The 17072-nt window shown below is 49.4% G+C and overlaps 1 protein-coding gene across 1 annotated transcript in view; it reads right to left on the minus strand.

Moving 5' to 3' along the window:
* The window catches only part of CSMD1 (CUB and Sushi multiple domains 1), a 1316379-nt gene that overhangs the window by 127191 nt on the left and 1172116 nt on the right, over positions 1-17072 (minus strand). Inside the window, exons 41-42 of the mRNA XM_040967079.1 lie at positions 15169-15378; positions 2440-2628 (exon numbers count right to left, since the gene is read on the minus strand). Coding sequence (XP_040823013.1) covers positions 2440-2628; positions 15169-15378 — 399 coding nt within the window. The remainder of the gene's footprint in view (positions 1-2439; positions 2629-15168; positions 15379-17072) is intronic.

A 17072-nucleotide genomic window follows, 5' to 3' on the forward strand; every position in this document is an offset into this window, starting at 1 on the left:
CTCTGTCTCCCGTGATGTCTTTTAATTTAAAATCATCAGTCTTTTTTTAATGGAAGAGCAGATATACAGAGACAAAGAGAGACAGAGAGAAACATCTTCCATCCACTGGTTCACTTCTTCAAGTGACTGCAACGGATGAAATTGAACCAATCCAAAGCCAGAAGCTTCTTCTGTGTCTCCCGTGTGGATGCAGAGACCCAAGACCTTGGCCATCCTGTACTGTTTCCCCAGGCCTGTTTGTGGGAGCTGGATGGGAAGTGGAGCAGCTGAGCAGGAACTGGCACCCATATGGGATCCTGTGACAGACTCAAAGCAAGGATTTAGCCACCAGGATTTAGACTGCTAGCAGTCTTGGCCCAGAGAAACAGCAGGCTTAAAAGAAAAAACAAAAGTGTTGCCCAGTAAGGTGTGCTTTGTCTGGACAAGAATCATAGTATAGCGGACAGGGGGACCTTCCTGTGATCTGAGGCTGGACCCACCTGCTGCGCCAGACAGGCCCAAGTCAGCAGCATTAGGGCCCCTGCAACCTGAGATGAGCCGGAAGACTCACCAGGCATCAGGCTGCAGAGTCCTGGTGGAAACTCCAGGTATCACATACCAGGTAGCCCCTAAGCCTGGGCAGCCCAGAGAGAGCTGCCGGGTACCCTGCTTGACTCCAGCCAGCTGCCTTTCCCCTGGAAGATTCCCCTCACTCAGGTAACCCTGAGTACCATGGCTTTTGGTGAGCAACCCAGATGAGTGTCCACCTAGTGCCTTGTTGGAAGCTGGGGGTCCCTGGTCTCACAGTGGGTTAACTCTGGATGGCACCAAACACCATGCAGAGGCTGAAGAACATGGTGTGATTCCAACAGCGTTACACAAAGCTTGCTGGATTTCGTTACCTTCACTAAATCTAAATCAACACAACCACCTCTGCATAAGAAAGCTGGATTTCCAAAGTCAAGATCAAATTAAATATTTATTCTTTCCTATCAAGCCAAGTAATCTGCCATAAATAAGCAAAATCAACCTGTGATCATTTCAAAGTGATTTGTAAATATAAACGCATGAGCATTAATTTTAATAGTGCAGTACTAAAGGATTCTAGGAGTGTTCGCATGGAAAATATCAGATGGGCTCCTGCTATGGTTTTACAAAGTTGATTTATCAGACGCTGTTTTACATGTAATTAAACGAGTGTTAGACTAAGAATGGGTTTTTCTAACAGCTGCCAGATGGCTTCAGGGAAAGAGGGGATACCAACTCCCCCATCTGGGCCCTGGAACTTCTACAGTGAAAACCCAATCACACCCAGAGCGGCTGCCCCTCCCCAGTGGGAGGTCAGAGGTCATCACATCAAAGGGTCGGTCGTGTTGCTGTTCACTCTTTATTCAAAAGGATGAAATACTAGATTTATAACTTTCTGATACAGTCTTCAATTTCTTTAGATTTTCAAAAATTTTTTTATTGCAAAGTCAGATATACAAAGAGGAGGAAAGACAGACAGGAAGATCTTCTGTCCAATGATTCACTCCCCAAGTGACTGCAACGGCCGGTGCTGCACCGATCCGAAGCCGGGAGACAGGAACTTCTTCCAGGTCTCCCATGTGGGTGCAAGGTTCCAAGGCTTTGGGCCATCCTCAATTGCTCTCCCAGGCCATAAGCAGGGAGCTGGATGGGAAGTGGGGCTGCCAGGATTAGAATCGGTGCCCATATGGGATCCCAGTTCAAGGCAAGGACTTTAGCTGCTAGGCCACCGCGCTGGGCCCCAGTCTTCAATTTTAAAGAGAACTTCGTCCAACTGTTTTACAGGGAACTAGCATAGTTTTCAATGGGCTTTTCATAGGATGCACAGCCCGGATTCCTATGGAGTAGGGATGCCCAGGGAGGACAGAGCCCCTTCCTGCTGCCCTGGAACCTGACCCAGGCCTCACCTCCTGACCCTCCCTCACACTGCTTGGCCTGGCAGTCAGGTAAACTCTGTTCCTCCCATCAGGGGTCTCCTCCATCTCACAGCAGCAAAAGCCTAGGCCCTTGCAGGACTCACCACCACAAACAGAATCCAGTTTTCTGAAACTGAGAAACAGGGATCGCTGGGGACTTGAACAGACATGCCCAGAGCCCATCTCACTCACCCTGCAAACAGGTGCTCTGCTGACCCCTTTCCCAGCGGCGCCTGTCTCTGCACCTGCTGCTCTGCCTGCCATGCTCCTTGTTCATGCCTCTGCAATGTCCTCAGTACCATTTATCAATTTTACTTTAGCTTTGTAATTTTCTCAAGAGCAAGGGCTGTTTTTTTTTTTTAACTTAATGGCTTTTGATATTTGCTGAGTACAAGTGATGCTCTATAAATACTTGTTGAATCAAGTAATTAATTATTGCCTGGTGGTCCCTGACTGTCTCATACCCTATTCCGTCATGACCAGTCTGCTCGGCCCAGAGGGAAAAGCATGAACGTACCGTCACATCGCGGAAAAGGGTGGTTCCAGTTCCTGTTGACCCCATGCTGGCAGGTGAGCACAGGCTGTCCAATCAGGATGTACCCAGGATAGCACTCGAACGATATGGACTGCCCCACACTGTAGTCCGAGTTGATCATGTAGCCGTTCTGGAAAGGGGGTGGGTCTGGGCAGTTCTGTAACTCATAGGCTGGAAGGACAAGAAGACAAAGCCTTGTTCAGAAGCCAGCAGCTGCATCGCAGGGACAGGAGAGGGACGGTGTCAGCAGACTCATTTTCTGGATACAAATTTGAATAAAAGTCTTTCCCAAGTTGTCTGTGGGCAGCCTGACAGGAATAACAGCTAGTACAGCCAACAACAGAACTGCCACCATGCACATCTTACAAACACCAGACACTGCGGAAGGGGAGTCACACTCATGAAGCAGAGTCTGACGTCAGCCTTGGAAGACAAGCACCCTATGTGCACTGATTTAAGTTACACATAAAAATAATAAGGCCACAAATAAGACTCGGTGAACCCAGATCTGAAAATCATGTGAAATTAAGAACCACCAGCACCCTAAGCCTTTCCAACAAGCAGAGATGCTGTGCAGTCATTGCATCTTCAACCTTTTCAGTACAATCAAAATCAGGGAACCCATTCCATGTTATTTTTCCTAAGCAAACAGAATTGTAGAATTACTAAGCCAGGACATCTATTTATTTTTATTGGAAAGGCAGATTGACAGAGAAAGAGACAAAAAGATCTTTGGTCTGCTGGTTCACTTCCCAAATGACCACAATGGTGACTTTGCTCTCTACAATAGCAGCAGGAAACCACAGGGTCATCTTTAAGGATATGGCCGTCATGCTTAGGGAAGCAGCTTTGGCTAGCACTATGGGAATATCAGTTGTCATAGAAACCCTATGATATGAGGCATGGAAGTGTCCTCCCTAACTCCAAAAGAGAGATGCTTACCAACTACAGTCATAACCACACCAAAGGAGTCCCAGATATCTTCAACACATTAGGGTATGTGCACTCCTAATACACAGAGCAAATACTTTGTTCTTCTACTGCTGGAGACTTTGCATTAGCCAGGGGCTAATTTCAGGGGCATAAATACACCATGTGGTTGGCAACAGGACACTAGGTTTAAATTCCAGCTGTAATAACAACATTTAAAATTCCATCATGTTCCTCTCTGCGATGGTTGGCTTTCCCTGCTCATGCAATTGCCCAAGAGAGGGTGTGTAACAAAAGTCAGATCTGGGGCTGTAATGGCCAGAGGCAAGAGGCCAGTGGGCAGCAGGCACACCACAGCCAAGGGCACTTTGAGTAGAGGCTCATTGTGGGCTCCCTGAGGGCTGAGTGGGAGTGAGACCAAGCCACCCCTGCCCCGCCCAAGGCAGCAGATGAGGAACAGATCATGACCAGGAGATATCGTTGACTGTGCAGAATCTGAGAGCTAGACACCTCCTAGTCTGTCCCTTACTAACAACTGGGCTCAGTTTCCATGGCTCCCAGCACTATCTCCTGCATCTTCTGTCTGCTGAGAATATGGCCCGCAGAGCATGACAGAAGTCAGCTAAGCTAACTTGTGTGGGGGCAGTTAGAGTCTGACATTATGTAGTAAGGTTATGATGTTTAATTGGTACCACCCTTAAATTTTACAGGAATTACACACATGGTATACACATATATTAGTCATCGTGTATTTACTTATTTCAAAGACAGAATAACAGGAGCGAGAAATCCCATCTGTCAGTTCACTGCTCAACACCTGTAGCAGCCACAGCTGGGCCAGGCTGAGGCGAGAAGCACTACGCAGGCCTTCCTCAGAGGGCAGAGACCCAAGCACTCGAGCAGCCCTCACCCATTCTCTCTTGGAGTGCGCATTAGCAGGAGGCTGGATCAAGCAGAGTCACATGGGACTGGGACAGAGAGAAGGCCTCTGACATGGGATGTGGAGATACCAGCAGCTGCTGAACCTACACATGACAACACCCAGCACTCACATAGGACATCTGGATTTTATGAAACAAGAAACAGTGGATACAACCGAGCACTCTCTCATCCAGTCAACGCCTCCTCTTGGTGCATAGCCGTGAGAACTCCATATGGAATGCAACATTGTGGCATAGAGTGTAAGGTGACTGCTTGCAATGCACTGTCCCAGCTGCTTTACTTCCAACCCAGCTCCCTGATAATGGCCTGGAAAATGTAGTGAAAGATGGCCCAAGTCCTTGGGTTCTGATCACCTGTGTGGGAAAGCACATAGAGCTCCTGGACTCTGGTTTTGGTCTGGCTCAGCTCGTTGTTACAATCACCTGAGGAGTGAACTAGTGGATGGAAGATCTTGCTGCCAGTTCCTCTCTATCTAATGTTTTCAAGGAAAACACTCTGAGATAATTTACTGCCCTAGGATTGTAGGAATGGACCGTTCCTGCTGATGCAATTCACCCATATGAAAGGGAATGAAACTGAAATTCAACCAGTTTTCTGTCAGCTTGCACCCCCAGGGTCAGCAGGTGACTGGGTGTGGCAGAATCAGCTGCTCAGGGACTGGGTGAACTAGAAGTCCTTCTATCATCCACTATGGTTTCAGGACCACTTACAGGTGCAGGAGAGGCATGAGTGGTCTTGATCTCAGAAAGGCGGTACCCTCCTTCAGGAAATAGACACAGATAAATCAACAAGTGGTTCTCCATGAAAAATCACTGTGAGCTGCACAAATGATCACTAAAACGTTCAAAAAGACTGAAAGAGAAGCAAGGCAGGGTGGCGGTAGCAGAGGTGGTAGGCAGCAGGGGTGATGGTCAGCAGGGGTGGCAGCAGAAGGCGTGGTGGGCAGCAGGTGTGACAGCAGCAGGAGAGGCGGCAGCAGGGTCGGAGGGGAGCAGGGGTGGTGGGCAGCAGGCATGGTGGGCAGCAGCAGTGGTGGGTAGCAGAGTGGTGGGAACAGGGCTGGTGGGTAGCAGGGCTGGTGGGTAGCAGGGTGGCGGGGAGCAGGGCTGGCCACAGGATGCCACTTAAGCGCTGAGCTGGGACTGCGACTGCAACTCAGCCTGTTTACATGCGCAACTGCCAGGTGGGAGGAGCTGACCACAAAGGGGGGTTCTTCATGCGTGTTAGGTGGGAATGAATATATTTTGAAAACTCAGAATCAGTCTCATTCATTGCCAATCCTATCTCAGCAGAGATAATAATCCCAAGTCCACAACTTGTTTCAGAATCCTTCTAAGAATTTTCAATGTCAATTATTTTGAATACTGAATTAAGTGCTATGCATCAGGTACACTAGGTCCAGGATTTCTAAATGTGTTGTCTAATGCACTATTTCACTACCGCAATGCTAATGTCTGTATTTCACACAAAGACACATCATCTTTTCTTAAATGTCTTTCCCAAATTCAAGTTCACTGTCACACATTACACATGAGGCATGCATGGTTATAAGGAATTATACTAGAATCTGCATGAAAATAAAATAAAAAGAATTGTTGGTGTGCTAAAACATGGATGAATTTTGGAAGATTTGTGTTCCCTGCTGCTCCACACAGGGGCAAGGAGATTTCCCTGGTTGACTTTGGGTACAAGCACCAGTGAAGCCAGCTCTACAGGGGTGCAGCCGAACATTAGGTTCCTGGCCCGCAGGTGGAGCTGGCTCCAGAGGGCTGTGGCTGATGGCTGTGCTCATGGCCCACAGGTGGAGCCGGCTCCAAAGGCTGTGGCCAAACACTGGGCTCCTGGCCCACAGGTGGACCTGGCTCCAGAGGGCTGCAGCCGAATGCTAGGCTCCTGGCATGCAGGTGACCCTGGCTCCAGAGGGCTGCAGCTGAGTGCTAGGCTCCTGGCCCACAGGTGGACCTGGCTCCAGAGGGCTGCAGCTGAATGCTAGGCTCCTGGCCTGCAGGTGAACCTGGCTCCAGAGGGCTGCAGCTGAATGCTAGGCTCCTGGCCCGCAGGTGAACCTGGCTCCAGAGGGCTGCAGCTGAGTGCTAGGCTCCTGGCCCGCAGGTGGACCTTGCTCCAGAGGGCTGCAGCTGAATGCTAGGCTCCTGGCCCACAGATGGAGCCGGCTCCAGAGGGCTGCAGCTGAGTGCTAGGCTCCTGGCCCACAGGTGGACCTGGCTCCAAAGGGCTGCAGCTGAATGCTAGGCTCCTGGCCCACAGGTGGACCTGGCTCCAGAGGGCTGCAGCTGAGTGTTAGGCTCCTGGCCCACAGGTGGATCTGGCTCCAGAGGGCTGCAGCTGAGTGCTAGGCTCCTGGCCCACAGGTGGACCTGGCTCCAGAGGGCTGCGGCTGATGGCTGTGCTCCTGGCCTGCAGGTAAAGGGGCTCCATCAGTTGTCAAAATCTGCCTCCCCCACCTGCTCTGCATCTACTGTCAAACATTAGCTCCGAGATGCTCATTTTAAATATATAAAATAATTTCCACTTAACAATTAAAAGGTTAACCAGAAAAATTTCCTTAGTGTTTGCTTGATACGTTGTGATTTTCAGATTGTTTTTCAGCTGAAGATCTTCCATTTGCTCATTCCCTTGTTTGACAACAGATGTCGTTATCTGCTGATTCTGTCATATTCGCCAGTCTTTTATCTTTGAAACATGGAATTAAAGAGAGAATCATCAACAGAGAAATCTGCCCCTGAGAAGCACAGAAGGACTTTGAAGAGTCTGACAGAACAGTAGGGACCCGGTGGCGGGCGGACTGACATCCCAACATGATAGCTGTGGGGTGAGGCCACACCCTCCCGGGGGAGCACAGGACCCAGTGCAGCGATAAATGAGCCAATAAGGCTTCATGACTCACGATGACTCACTAGAAGGCTGCCACAGCTCTGGCAGAAATGGACAGGTCAAGACCAAGATGCCCTTGCTTCTCATGTCTGGAATTCCCGTGCAGGCCTTCAGGAAAGCAACCTGGACCCAGCAGGACACAGATGCGTGGCTGTCCTGTGCATGGGGACTGGACGAGGGCCTGAGGGAGCAGAAGGTTGGGATGTATCTACTCTCAGCAAACCCACAGCATGGAAAGCCATGCCCGTTTGGATTCTGGTATCCAATGGGGGCACCTCAGGGTCTCAGTGCAGTCCTTGGCTTTGGACGCCCCTTTCCTGCATTCTCTGGGGATGCCCAGGAGAGGATGGGCGTGGCCATACATGACACCTCCCAGGGGCTGGTTTCTGGGAGTGAAAGCAGCTTCTTTATACACAATCTCCTATGAGAGCTTAGGTCAATGTTTAGGTAATAGAGGATGGGGCAAGGCCCTTTGATATTCGCTGGCTAACCCTGCCTTGCTCAGGACATTACCTTGCAAAAAAGCTCAGCATCTTACATAAAGCACCCTTGTCTCCTGCGTGCATTCACTGCCCCAAACGGGATGAGTTCTGAAGCCACTCTACACACATGCCACATCACTGCTCCCTTCCTGAGGGGGAAACCCAGCATCCCCACCCCAGCCTCTACTCGTCAGTGCAGTTCAGGCAACCTCACAGTCTCACGAGAACCATGATGAATGGGTGGATTCAGCATGTGCTGCTCTAACACATGGTGTTTAACACGCCAATGACAGCAGCAGGAAAACAGTGGGCCTTTGGACTAAGACGTTTCCACCTCCTGTGGCTGATGCACTAACAGTTCTCTTCCAGGATTTGGCACTGAATAATCCCATTTCCTAAAGGGGTTTATGCTTTCAATGTAGGAGTGTGCTGGGCGATACAGGACAGAAAAACAAAGACCCAACTTCACTGAAGGCTAATTGCAAAGACCAAAAGCAAGGCCCTCAAATTCCCACACAGCAAATCCTCACAGCACTGTGCCAATCCATTCCAGGGCCCAAACCCACACAGCAAACACTCAGGGCACTGTGATAATTCATTCCAGTGCTCAAACCCACACAGGACTGAACAAATAAGATGGTGCATAGAACGCTGTCATTTATAAACAAGCCTTGATGTGCATCTGGGAAAGTCTCTATTAAAATCTGTATTTCAGGGACGAGCGTGGTGACCTAGCAGCTAAAGTCCTCACCTTGAATGCACTGGGATCCCGTATGGGCGCTGGTTCTAATCCCGGCAGCCCCACTTCCCATCCAGCTCCCTGCTTGTGGCCTGGGACAGCAGTTGAGGATGGCCCAAGGCCTTGGGACCCTGCACTGTGTGAGAGACCCGTGTAGCTTCAGATCGGCACAGCACCGGCCGTTGAGATCACTTGGGGAGTGAATCATTGGACAGAAGCTCTTCCTCTCTGTCTCTCCCTCTCTCTGTATACCTGACTTTGTGATAAAAATAAAAATAAATCTTTAAAAACTATGTATTTTAAAGGCAATGACAGAGTTGGGGGAGGTAGAGAGTAGGCCTAAATGTTTGCCACACTCAGGGCTGAGCCAGGCACCAGGAACTCAGCTTAGGTCACGCATCTGTGCCACAAGACCCAAATACCTGTGTTCTCATCTGCTGCCTGCCAGGCTGTGGGTTCACAGGAAGCTTGACTCTGGAGCAGAGCCATGAGCAGACACCCTGGTGGGACCCTTGTAATGCCACCAAGCCACAGCTTAGGTACTGAGCTTAACTCCCACTGCAGGAAAGCTGCTGCAGCACATGTTCCCACACCATGATTCACCTCAAGTGTGTCATGTGATGCCCAGCACTGCCATGCAGTCATCTCTCCAGCATCATTGTATTTCATATGAATATCTAGTTATCGTTGATAAATATCTTCATACACTCATCCATTCTTGACTTAGAAACAGAGCATGTGAACTTTAGTTTAAAAACTTCTGCATAAGTCATTGAACTTCAAGACAGATAGATGCACTGGTTGCATTTTTATCTTCTTGTGGCCATAAATAAATGTCAAAGCCCAAGAATAAGGCACACAATGCAGACATCACTGAGAAGGATGAGACTGCGTGATGGAAGATCCTTCCTGGAACCAGTGATGACGCCCTCGGCTTAGAAACCCCCAGACGAACCAGGGGAGGCTGCTGCCACTACAAACCAGAGCGAAGGGCCATCTCACCAATTCATAAATTGGATAAAATGATCAACACTGATAAACTATCATTAACTTTCATCTCTGGCAGATATAAGGATCTACAAAAAAATCAGAATTCTGAGGTGATAGCTAACTATATTATCTTTATTACACATATATGATTTGGGAACATTTTTTAAAGGTAGATATTTAGGGTCAGGTGTCTGGTATAAAACCTTTGCTTCACCAACCAGCGATGCAGCCAAAGCGAGGACTCTGAGTCCCAATGTTCTTGGCGTGGCCACTGAGAGGCAGGGGCAGAGCACAGGGCGGCTGTTGGATCCTGGATCCCACTGCTCTGCAAGGGGCCCTGTTCCAACAACATGGGACTCTTGCTCATGTATGGACACAAATTCTAGCACGTGAGAGAAGATGGGGAAGGGAAAAGTCACCTGACAACAGGTTCCAAATGCCAACAATTTAAGAATTATATCACCTCTTATGAGCCAGCTATGGCAATCACATGGCCCTAGTCTGCGTGACTCCTACTGAAATGTTATTTTTTATCTGCATATAATAATTCTTTTCAGATGAGTGTAAGTGGCAGATTTTCAAAACATGTAGATTTGGTCTAAAGAACCCAACCTGGAAAATATCAAGGAAAAAAAATCCTCAAACATATTTTTACTGTTTTAAATGCTTCAAATATGGGTCCCTGTAGACATTTTTTTTTTTTTTTTGCAATGCCAATGAGGAAGAAAAGTGAGAAGCTGAATACGGGTGAGATGTCACAGAGAATTACAAATCACTGAGCTGAACTGGCAGCTAGTGGCTTGTGATACTCAACCATGTCATGTTGTTCCTACTGGCTCAGATGTCAAGCTCAGACTAAGTAACATATGGGAATAGCCTCTAAGAGTCAGGCTGAATGGAAGTTACAGAGCGAAGTGTTCACACTGTGACAGATCATCCTGAAGTAGGACGAGGGAAGCATAGGATCTGACACATCAAAAGGTGAAAGTGGAGAGAGATTCTGCTGCTCAAATGCCCAGGTACAGTGTGACACAGCACAGTGGACACAGCACAGTGTGACACAGTGGACACAGCACAGTGGACACAGCACAGTGGGACACAGCACCATGGGACACAGCACAGTGTGACACAGCACAGTGGACACAGCACAATGTGACACAGCACAGTGTGACACAGCACAGTGTGACACAGCACAGTGGACACAGTGGACACAGCACAGCGTGACACAGTGGGACACAGCACAGTGGACACAGCACAGTGGACACAGCACAGTGGGACACAGCACAGTGGACACAGTGGACACAACACAGTGTGACACAGCACAGTGGACACAGCACAGTGTGACACAGTGTGACACAGCACAGTGGACACAGTGGACACAGCACAGCGTGACACAGCACAGTGTGACTCAGCACAGTGGACACAGCAGTGCTCAGACTGTACCTCCCTGCTCAGCCCCTTTCAACACTGCTTCTCACCCGCTGAGAGGAAGATCCTCCCTTTGATGGTTCACTCCACAATGGCTGGAGCTGAGCCCTTCCAAAAGCCCCCTCCAGGTCTCCCGCAAGGGTGCAGGAGGCCTTGGGCTGTCCTTGACTACTGTCCCAGGCCACAAACAAGGAACCGGATGAGAAACGGGGCTGCTGGGATTAGAACTGGTACCCATATGTTTAAGGCGAGTACCCAGTGTGTTTAAGGTGAGGACTTTAGCTGCTAGGCTATCATGCCAGGCCCTCAATGCTCTAATTCTAAGCTGATTGGACCCTGGGCAATCACATCTGTTAGTTTGATCTGATCAGATTCTGACAGTTATTAGAGAGGTAATATTTTAGCAAATATTGAAAGAATCAATAACATATGTACACATTACAATCCAAACACAGCAGAACAAATCAAAGGAGTGCTTTTGAGATTCTATAGAATAACCAGAATGACCAGAAAAGCTTGCATGTTTTCCTGTTTTCAGACAGACGCTGGCTTTTCCTCTGGATGGGTGGGACTCAGCATGGAGGAGGGAGGAGACGTGCTGGGAAGGGCATCTCCGGTCCCTGGTCCAGGACTGAGACCTGGGCTCTGCCTGTACTGCCGGGCAGCATCCCTGTCTGTCTGCTCCCCAGGCTTGCTGGTGAACCTGGGCTCAGGGTGGCCTGGATTTCTCCTGCCTCAATTGAGGGCTGGTGAAATGCAGTGTGGGGCTGTTCGCTGGCTGAGTGGCAGGGACAGCTGCTGATGTCTGCAGACACGGTAGCAGATAGTTCCAAAACAACCACAGTGGCCCTGGGAGAGACAGAGAGGTCACACTGGGCCCTCCCTGGGAGTGGCGGAGGGTTCACACTGGGCCCTCTGTGCAAGAGGTAGAGGGGTCATACTGGGCCTTCCCTGGGAGACATAGAGGGGTCACGTTGGGCCCTCCCTGGGAGAGACGGAGGGGTCACACTGGGCCCTCTGTGCAAGAGGCAGAGGGGGGCACACTGGGCCCTCCCTGGGAGAGACGGAGAAGGTCATGCCAGGTGCTCCCTGGGAGAGACAGGGGGTCACGCTGGACCTTCCCTGTGAGGCAGAGGGGTCATGTGCCAGGCCTCCCTGCTTAAGGTGCAGGGGTCACACTGGGTCCCGGGGTTCCCCAGGCTCAGGGTAGCCCCTTACATACAAATGCACAGGTGTTGGCTGTGTGTTTTTCTGTGAAAGCACAGGCTCAGGGAGTCACACAATTGCTTCAGCAGCTTCCTGAACATGGGGTGTGTGAGTTCACCTGCCACTCAGGGTAGAGGTGCTGCTGGCAGCTGGGAAACATCCTCCTGCAGAGCTCTGAAAGCTAACTGCATCAGTCTGAAATCATGTTCCGTACATTCGTGCGGGCAGCAACATACCTGACTTGGAGCACGACCACACACCACCAGGGCCGCATGCCTATTGTTGGCTTGGCAGTTTTAATAGCAACTTCTGCATTGAGTAGCGATTAAGACAGACTGAACTGTGGCTCCTGGTGGTGACAGAGATGGAGACAGGGGCATAGGCCTGCAGGGACATTGCTCCATGCACTGAGTGACAGGCACACACGAAGGAAAGCTTGACAGGGAGAGAAACTGGAGCTGAGGGACGGATGCTTTAAACACCCACACAGTCCTCGGGCTCCAGGAACCCTGGAATGGGGCCACATACACTGGAGTTACCAGACACAAATGCTGTCATGCTCACTAAATCCAAGAGTGCAGATGATACTTGGGAAAACATGTGAGGGAAGTATGGGGGTACCACTGAGCCTCGGACTTCAGGCTGTCACCTGGAGGACATAAGGAAGCAGGGGCAGAAAGGCCGGAGCCAACAGGACAGCGGAAAAACTGAGGGACTGTGTGCATCCTGCAGCTACATTCGAGCACTGGGAGCTAAGCCTCGTGTTGCAAGGGAGCACAAGCCAGGAGGCCAGCATGACATGCACGCCAACAGAAACGGAAGACGATGTCACAGAATGGCCAGTAAATGCCAGGCAAGGATGGACAAGAGCCAAGGAAAAGGTGTGGAAACCGGCAGTGCTGGTACAGACAAGCCTTGGGGACACATTCATTATACAATAGAAGCTGGAGCCCAGCATGGCAACTTAGGGACTAGATCCTCTCCTTAAGTACCAATCCATGTCCTGGCTGCTCCACTTCCCATCCAGCTCCCTGCCTGTGGCCTGGGAAAGCAGGCGAGGACGGCCCACTTCCCTTCCAGCTCCCTGCCTGTGGCCTGAGAAAGCAGGCGAGGACGGCCCACTTCCCTTCCAGCTCCCTGCCTGTGGCCTGGGAAAGCAGGCGAGGACGACCCACTTCCCTTCCAGCTCCCTGCCTGTGGCCTGAGAAAGCAGGCGAGGACGGCCCACTTCCCTTCCAGCTCCCTGCCTGTGGCCTGGGAAAGCGTCGAGGACGGCCCAAAGCCTTCAGACTCTGCACCCATGTGGGAGATCAGGAAGAAGCACCTGGCTCCTGGCTTTGGGCTTTGGATTGGCTCAGCTCCGGCCACTGTAGCCATCTGGGGAGTGGACCAACAGATGGAAGATTTTTCTCCCTGTATCTCCTTCTCTCTATATATCTGCCTTTCTGATAAAAAAAAATAATAAAATAAATCTTTAAGAAAAGTAGAAGCTGGAAGATCAGGAAAAAAAGATGCCTTGAATGCACATATCAAGAGATGAAGAGAGAGAGATGAAGGGAGAGGAAGGACGGGAGGGAAGAGAGAGAGAGAGAAATGGAAAGAGAGAGAGAGAGGGAGAGAAATAGAGAGAGAGATGAGAGTGCACTGGAGATGGTGCTTAGAGAAGTCCACTCAGCAGATAGTGGCTGAAATAATAGGAGAAGGTGGTCCCGATGCCATGCCTCTGACGGTACAGAGAGGGAACAGGGGCACAAATGGGCTGCCCTGGAGGAGGAACAGGAAATAGGCACAGGTCTAAGTGGACATGCCCCTGCCCTGCAGGGAGTTGCTTCTGGCTTGGAGTTCCTTGTGCATTTGTGTGTGTGCACATATGCGTGTTTCGTTTGAAGAGTTGCAGATCCTGTTTAGGAAGGAGGATGGGTGAAGGGCAGAGTAGAGGAGAAGCAAGATTGGGTGCAAGGCGTGAAGAATTCCTGGCCATTGCTCAGCACCACAGACTTCACTGCCTCTCTCCCCTCTCGCCTGGAAGTCTGTGTCTACATTTACAGCTTCATGGAGGAATCTAAGTTCAAACATCTGAAAATTCCACAGGAAAAATCAGCTTCTCAGGCACAACGTATTAAGTTCTGTTTCTGAGGTCAGGCTGAGGCACTGGGGAAGGCAAGTGATTTAGCCATGCCTGATAGAAAAAATCTCCTTGGATTTGGCATTCTAAACTTTGTTTGATTGAACAATATTCAACAAAAGGCCAGCTAAATTATTTTGTGTGTAATGAAAATGTTGAACTTTTTCATGTGTCAAAATGGCTTTGACAACATTTGGCTCAAATTTTTCTTAAGAGCATTCACATTTGAATGGAGGTAGAAAGGGTCAAGTTCAGACACTGAGCTTTTCTATCATCGTGGCATAACCTAAATGTGCTGAGAGCAGGGCATGCAGCCTAGCTCCGGTGCTGGGACCACATCCCCACAGCCAAGGGACTCTGCCTCACCCTCACCCCTCCTCAGCCCTCCCCTGTCCTGAGACTGGACAAGTGAACGAGAAGGAGGCTGAGTGGCTGGTAGGGGTTCTGACATCACCAGAGAACGTGGGGTGGGAAGGCAGGGTGTGTGAGCAGATGTAGGGCTGCCCCTGACTGCACACCTCCAATCCCTGACTTCATTTCGCTCAAGGGTGGCCATGGTGAGAAGCCATCTTGGTACTAAAGAACACTCCCGTAGTGGGCATTTGTCATGAAGGTTGAGGCATCACTTGAGTACTGACATCTCCCAGCAAAGTGCCTGGGTGTGTTTGAGACCTGGCTCTACTTCCAATGTCAGTGTCCCAACTGTGCACACCCTGGGACTCAAGTCCCCACCATTCATGAGAGGCTAGGGTTGAGCTTCTGGCTTCTGGCTCCCACTTGCTCTGTTTCTGCCTACTGCAGACTTTTGAGGGAGGAAAACCTCTAGAAGGGAGCTTGATTCTTTCATATATATATATGTCTTTCAAATAGGTTTAAAAGTATACAAATCAAAATGCCTTAACAATCTGCTCAGCTGTGCACATCGGCCCGTGGAGGTGTGAGCCACATGTTGAGGATTGCCGTGCACTCCTCACCTTGGTATGTGAGCTTGAAGCCTTGCCGGTTTTGCGAGTGGTCACTGTAGAAGTGGATGAGCGTCTCGTGTGTGGTGCTCAGCAGCGCTGCTGGCAGGTCACTCCCACTGAACTGCCCGATCATCGGGCTGGTGTGGTGAGGACCATTCTGAATCTCAAGGTAGTCATGGTTTGCTTCCGTGGAGAAATTCAGAAACTGGATGTGTGCTCCTGTAAGAACAAATGCACAATTAGTCACGTTTCATGTCAGAGTGTACAAAGTTAGCACGCGGCAGAGGCGTTGGGAGCTTGACCTGCTGTGAGACAGGACAGCAGGAACTTGGGGTTACAATGGACTTTACCCCTGTTTCATCTCTGCCTGGACCATGAGCTCCACAGGGACGCAGGTCACAAGGTAACTAGAGGATGGTGCTCATCGGCACGCATGCGCAACAATAACACTGAATACTTTCTATGATAAGGACCACAGCTGTGAAATAACAGGCGTGAGATGAGGGACTCCATGTTGAGCTGTGCTCCATCTTAGGTCAGGTACCCCCACACCTGTGAGTGTGTAACCTAGCTGAGAAAAACACATCTTGGTTGGCAAGGGTGCTCAAACATCCTGATCAGGCTGTTGAAGCATGACTCAAAGAAAAGTGAGTTGCACTTGCCTTAACAATAAAGGGTACAGCAACAAAGGCCTACAGTGTTAGTGATTAGTAATTTTTTATCCCTAAGGGAGTTTCATATTAGCTCAGTCCCCCTAAACCCCTCCTGGTTTGTGGGTTTTTTTTTTTTTTCCCATCATAAACCTGCTATTTTTGTAGTCCAGGATCAAAACGCCATTAGGCATGAGCCCTCATCCACTGCCAGAAATAAAGGGTTTTCTTTTGTTTTAAAGATTTATTTTATTTCTTATTGAAAAGTCAGATATACAGAGAGGATCAGAGACAAAGATCTGCTGTCTGATGATTTACTCCCCAAGTGACTGCAATGGCCGGAGCTGAGCAGATTCAAAGCCTGGAGCCAGGAGCTTCTTCCAGGTCTTCCATGCAGGTACAGGGTCCCAAGGCTTTGGGCTGTCCTCGACTACTTTCCCAGGCCACAAGCAGGGAGCTGGAAGGGAAGCGGGGCTGCCAGGATTAGAGTCGGCACCCATATGGGAACCTAGTACATACAAGCCAAGGACTTTAGCCACTAGGAAAGCGTGCCAGGCCCCAACAATGGATCTTTAAATCTTAATCAGTGTGTGTTCCTTTGTATTGGCTTGCTTGGATGTAACGGCCAGCCATGCATGGTATGCTGTGATCCTATGCTACAACATCTGCAGGGTAAAAACAGCTTCAGCAAGGAGGAAGCCAGTCCATGTCCAAAAGCCTGTAATAAACGTGCATGGTGGCTTTCATCCTTCCTGAGTGTCTCACCATTGCACACAGCATCTATCCCTTTATAAAATGACTATTTTCAATTGTGCTGCACATACAAGGATTGCTGCTAATATTGACAAGTAACCCAATAAGATGCATCGACTGTAAAACACAATCCAGTGTGACTGTTACAACTCAGCTTCCAGATATTGAAATACAGTTGCTCCTTCTGGTGGCATATTGATCTGTGGATGAAATATGCATTGGTTGGTAATTTAGTATAAGTCAAGGCAAAAAATAAAGGTGATCGTTATAGTAGTACACTATTTTTGAAAGCATTGTTTGACTCATGTAACTTATGCAGAACTCAAAAACAATTAGCCTTTGTATAAATTAAGTTGCATAGAAAGATGTACACTGAGTATATATGAGCTTCAGAATATTCTCCCAAGGAGTAAGGACAACTTTGGGTTGTTCTTCATCTGTTTGTGATAGATGGTGTATATTTCAGCTTTGTCTTCAATTATGTCTCTTACACTGAAACAGTTACAGATA

Source organism: Ochotona curzoniae, unplaced genomic scaffold (assembly GCF_017591425.1).
Source record: "Ochotona curzoniae isolate NIBS_2020 unplaced genomic scaffold, NIBS_Ocur_1.0 scaffold_4506, whole genome shotgun sequence".
NCBI lineage: Eukaryota > Metazoa > Chordata > Mammalia > Lagomorpha > Ochotonidae > Ochotona > Ochotona curzoniae.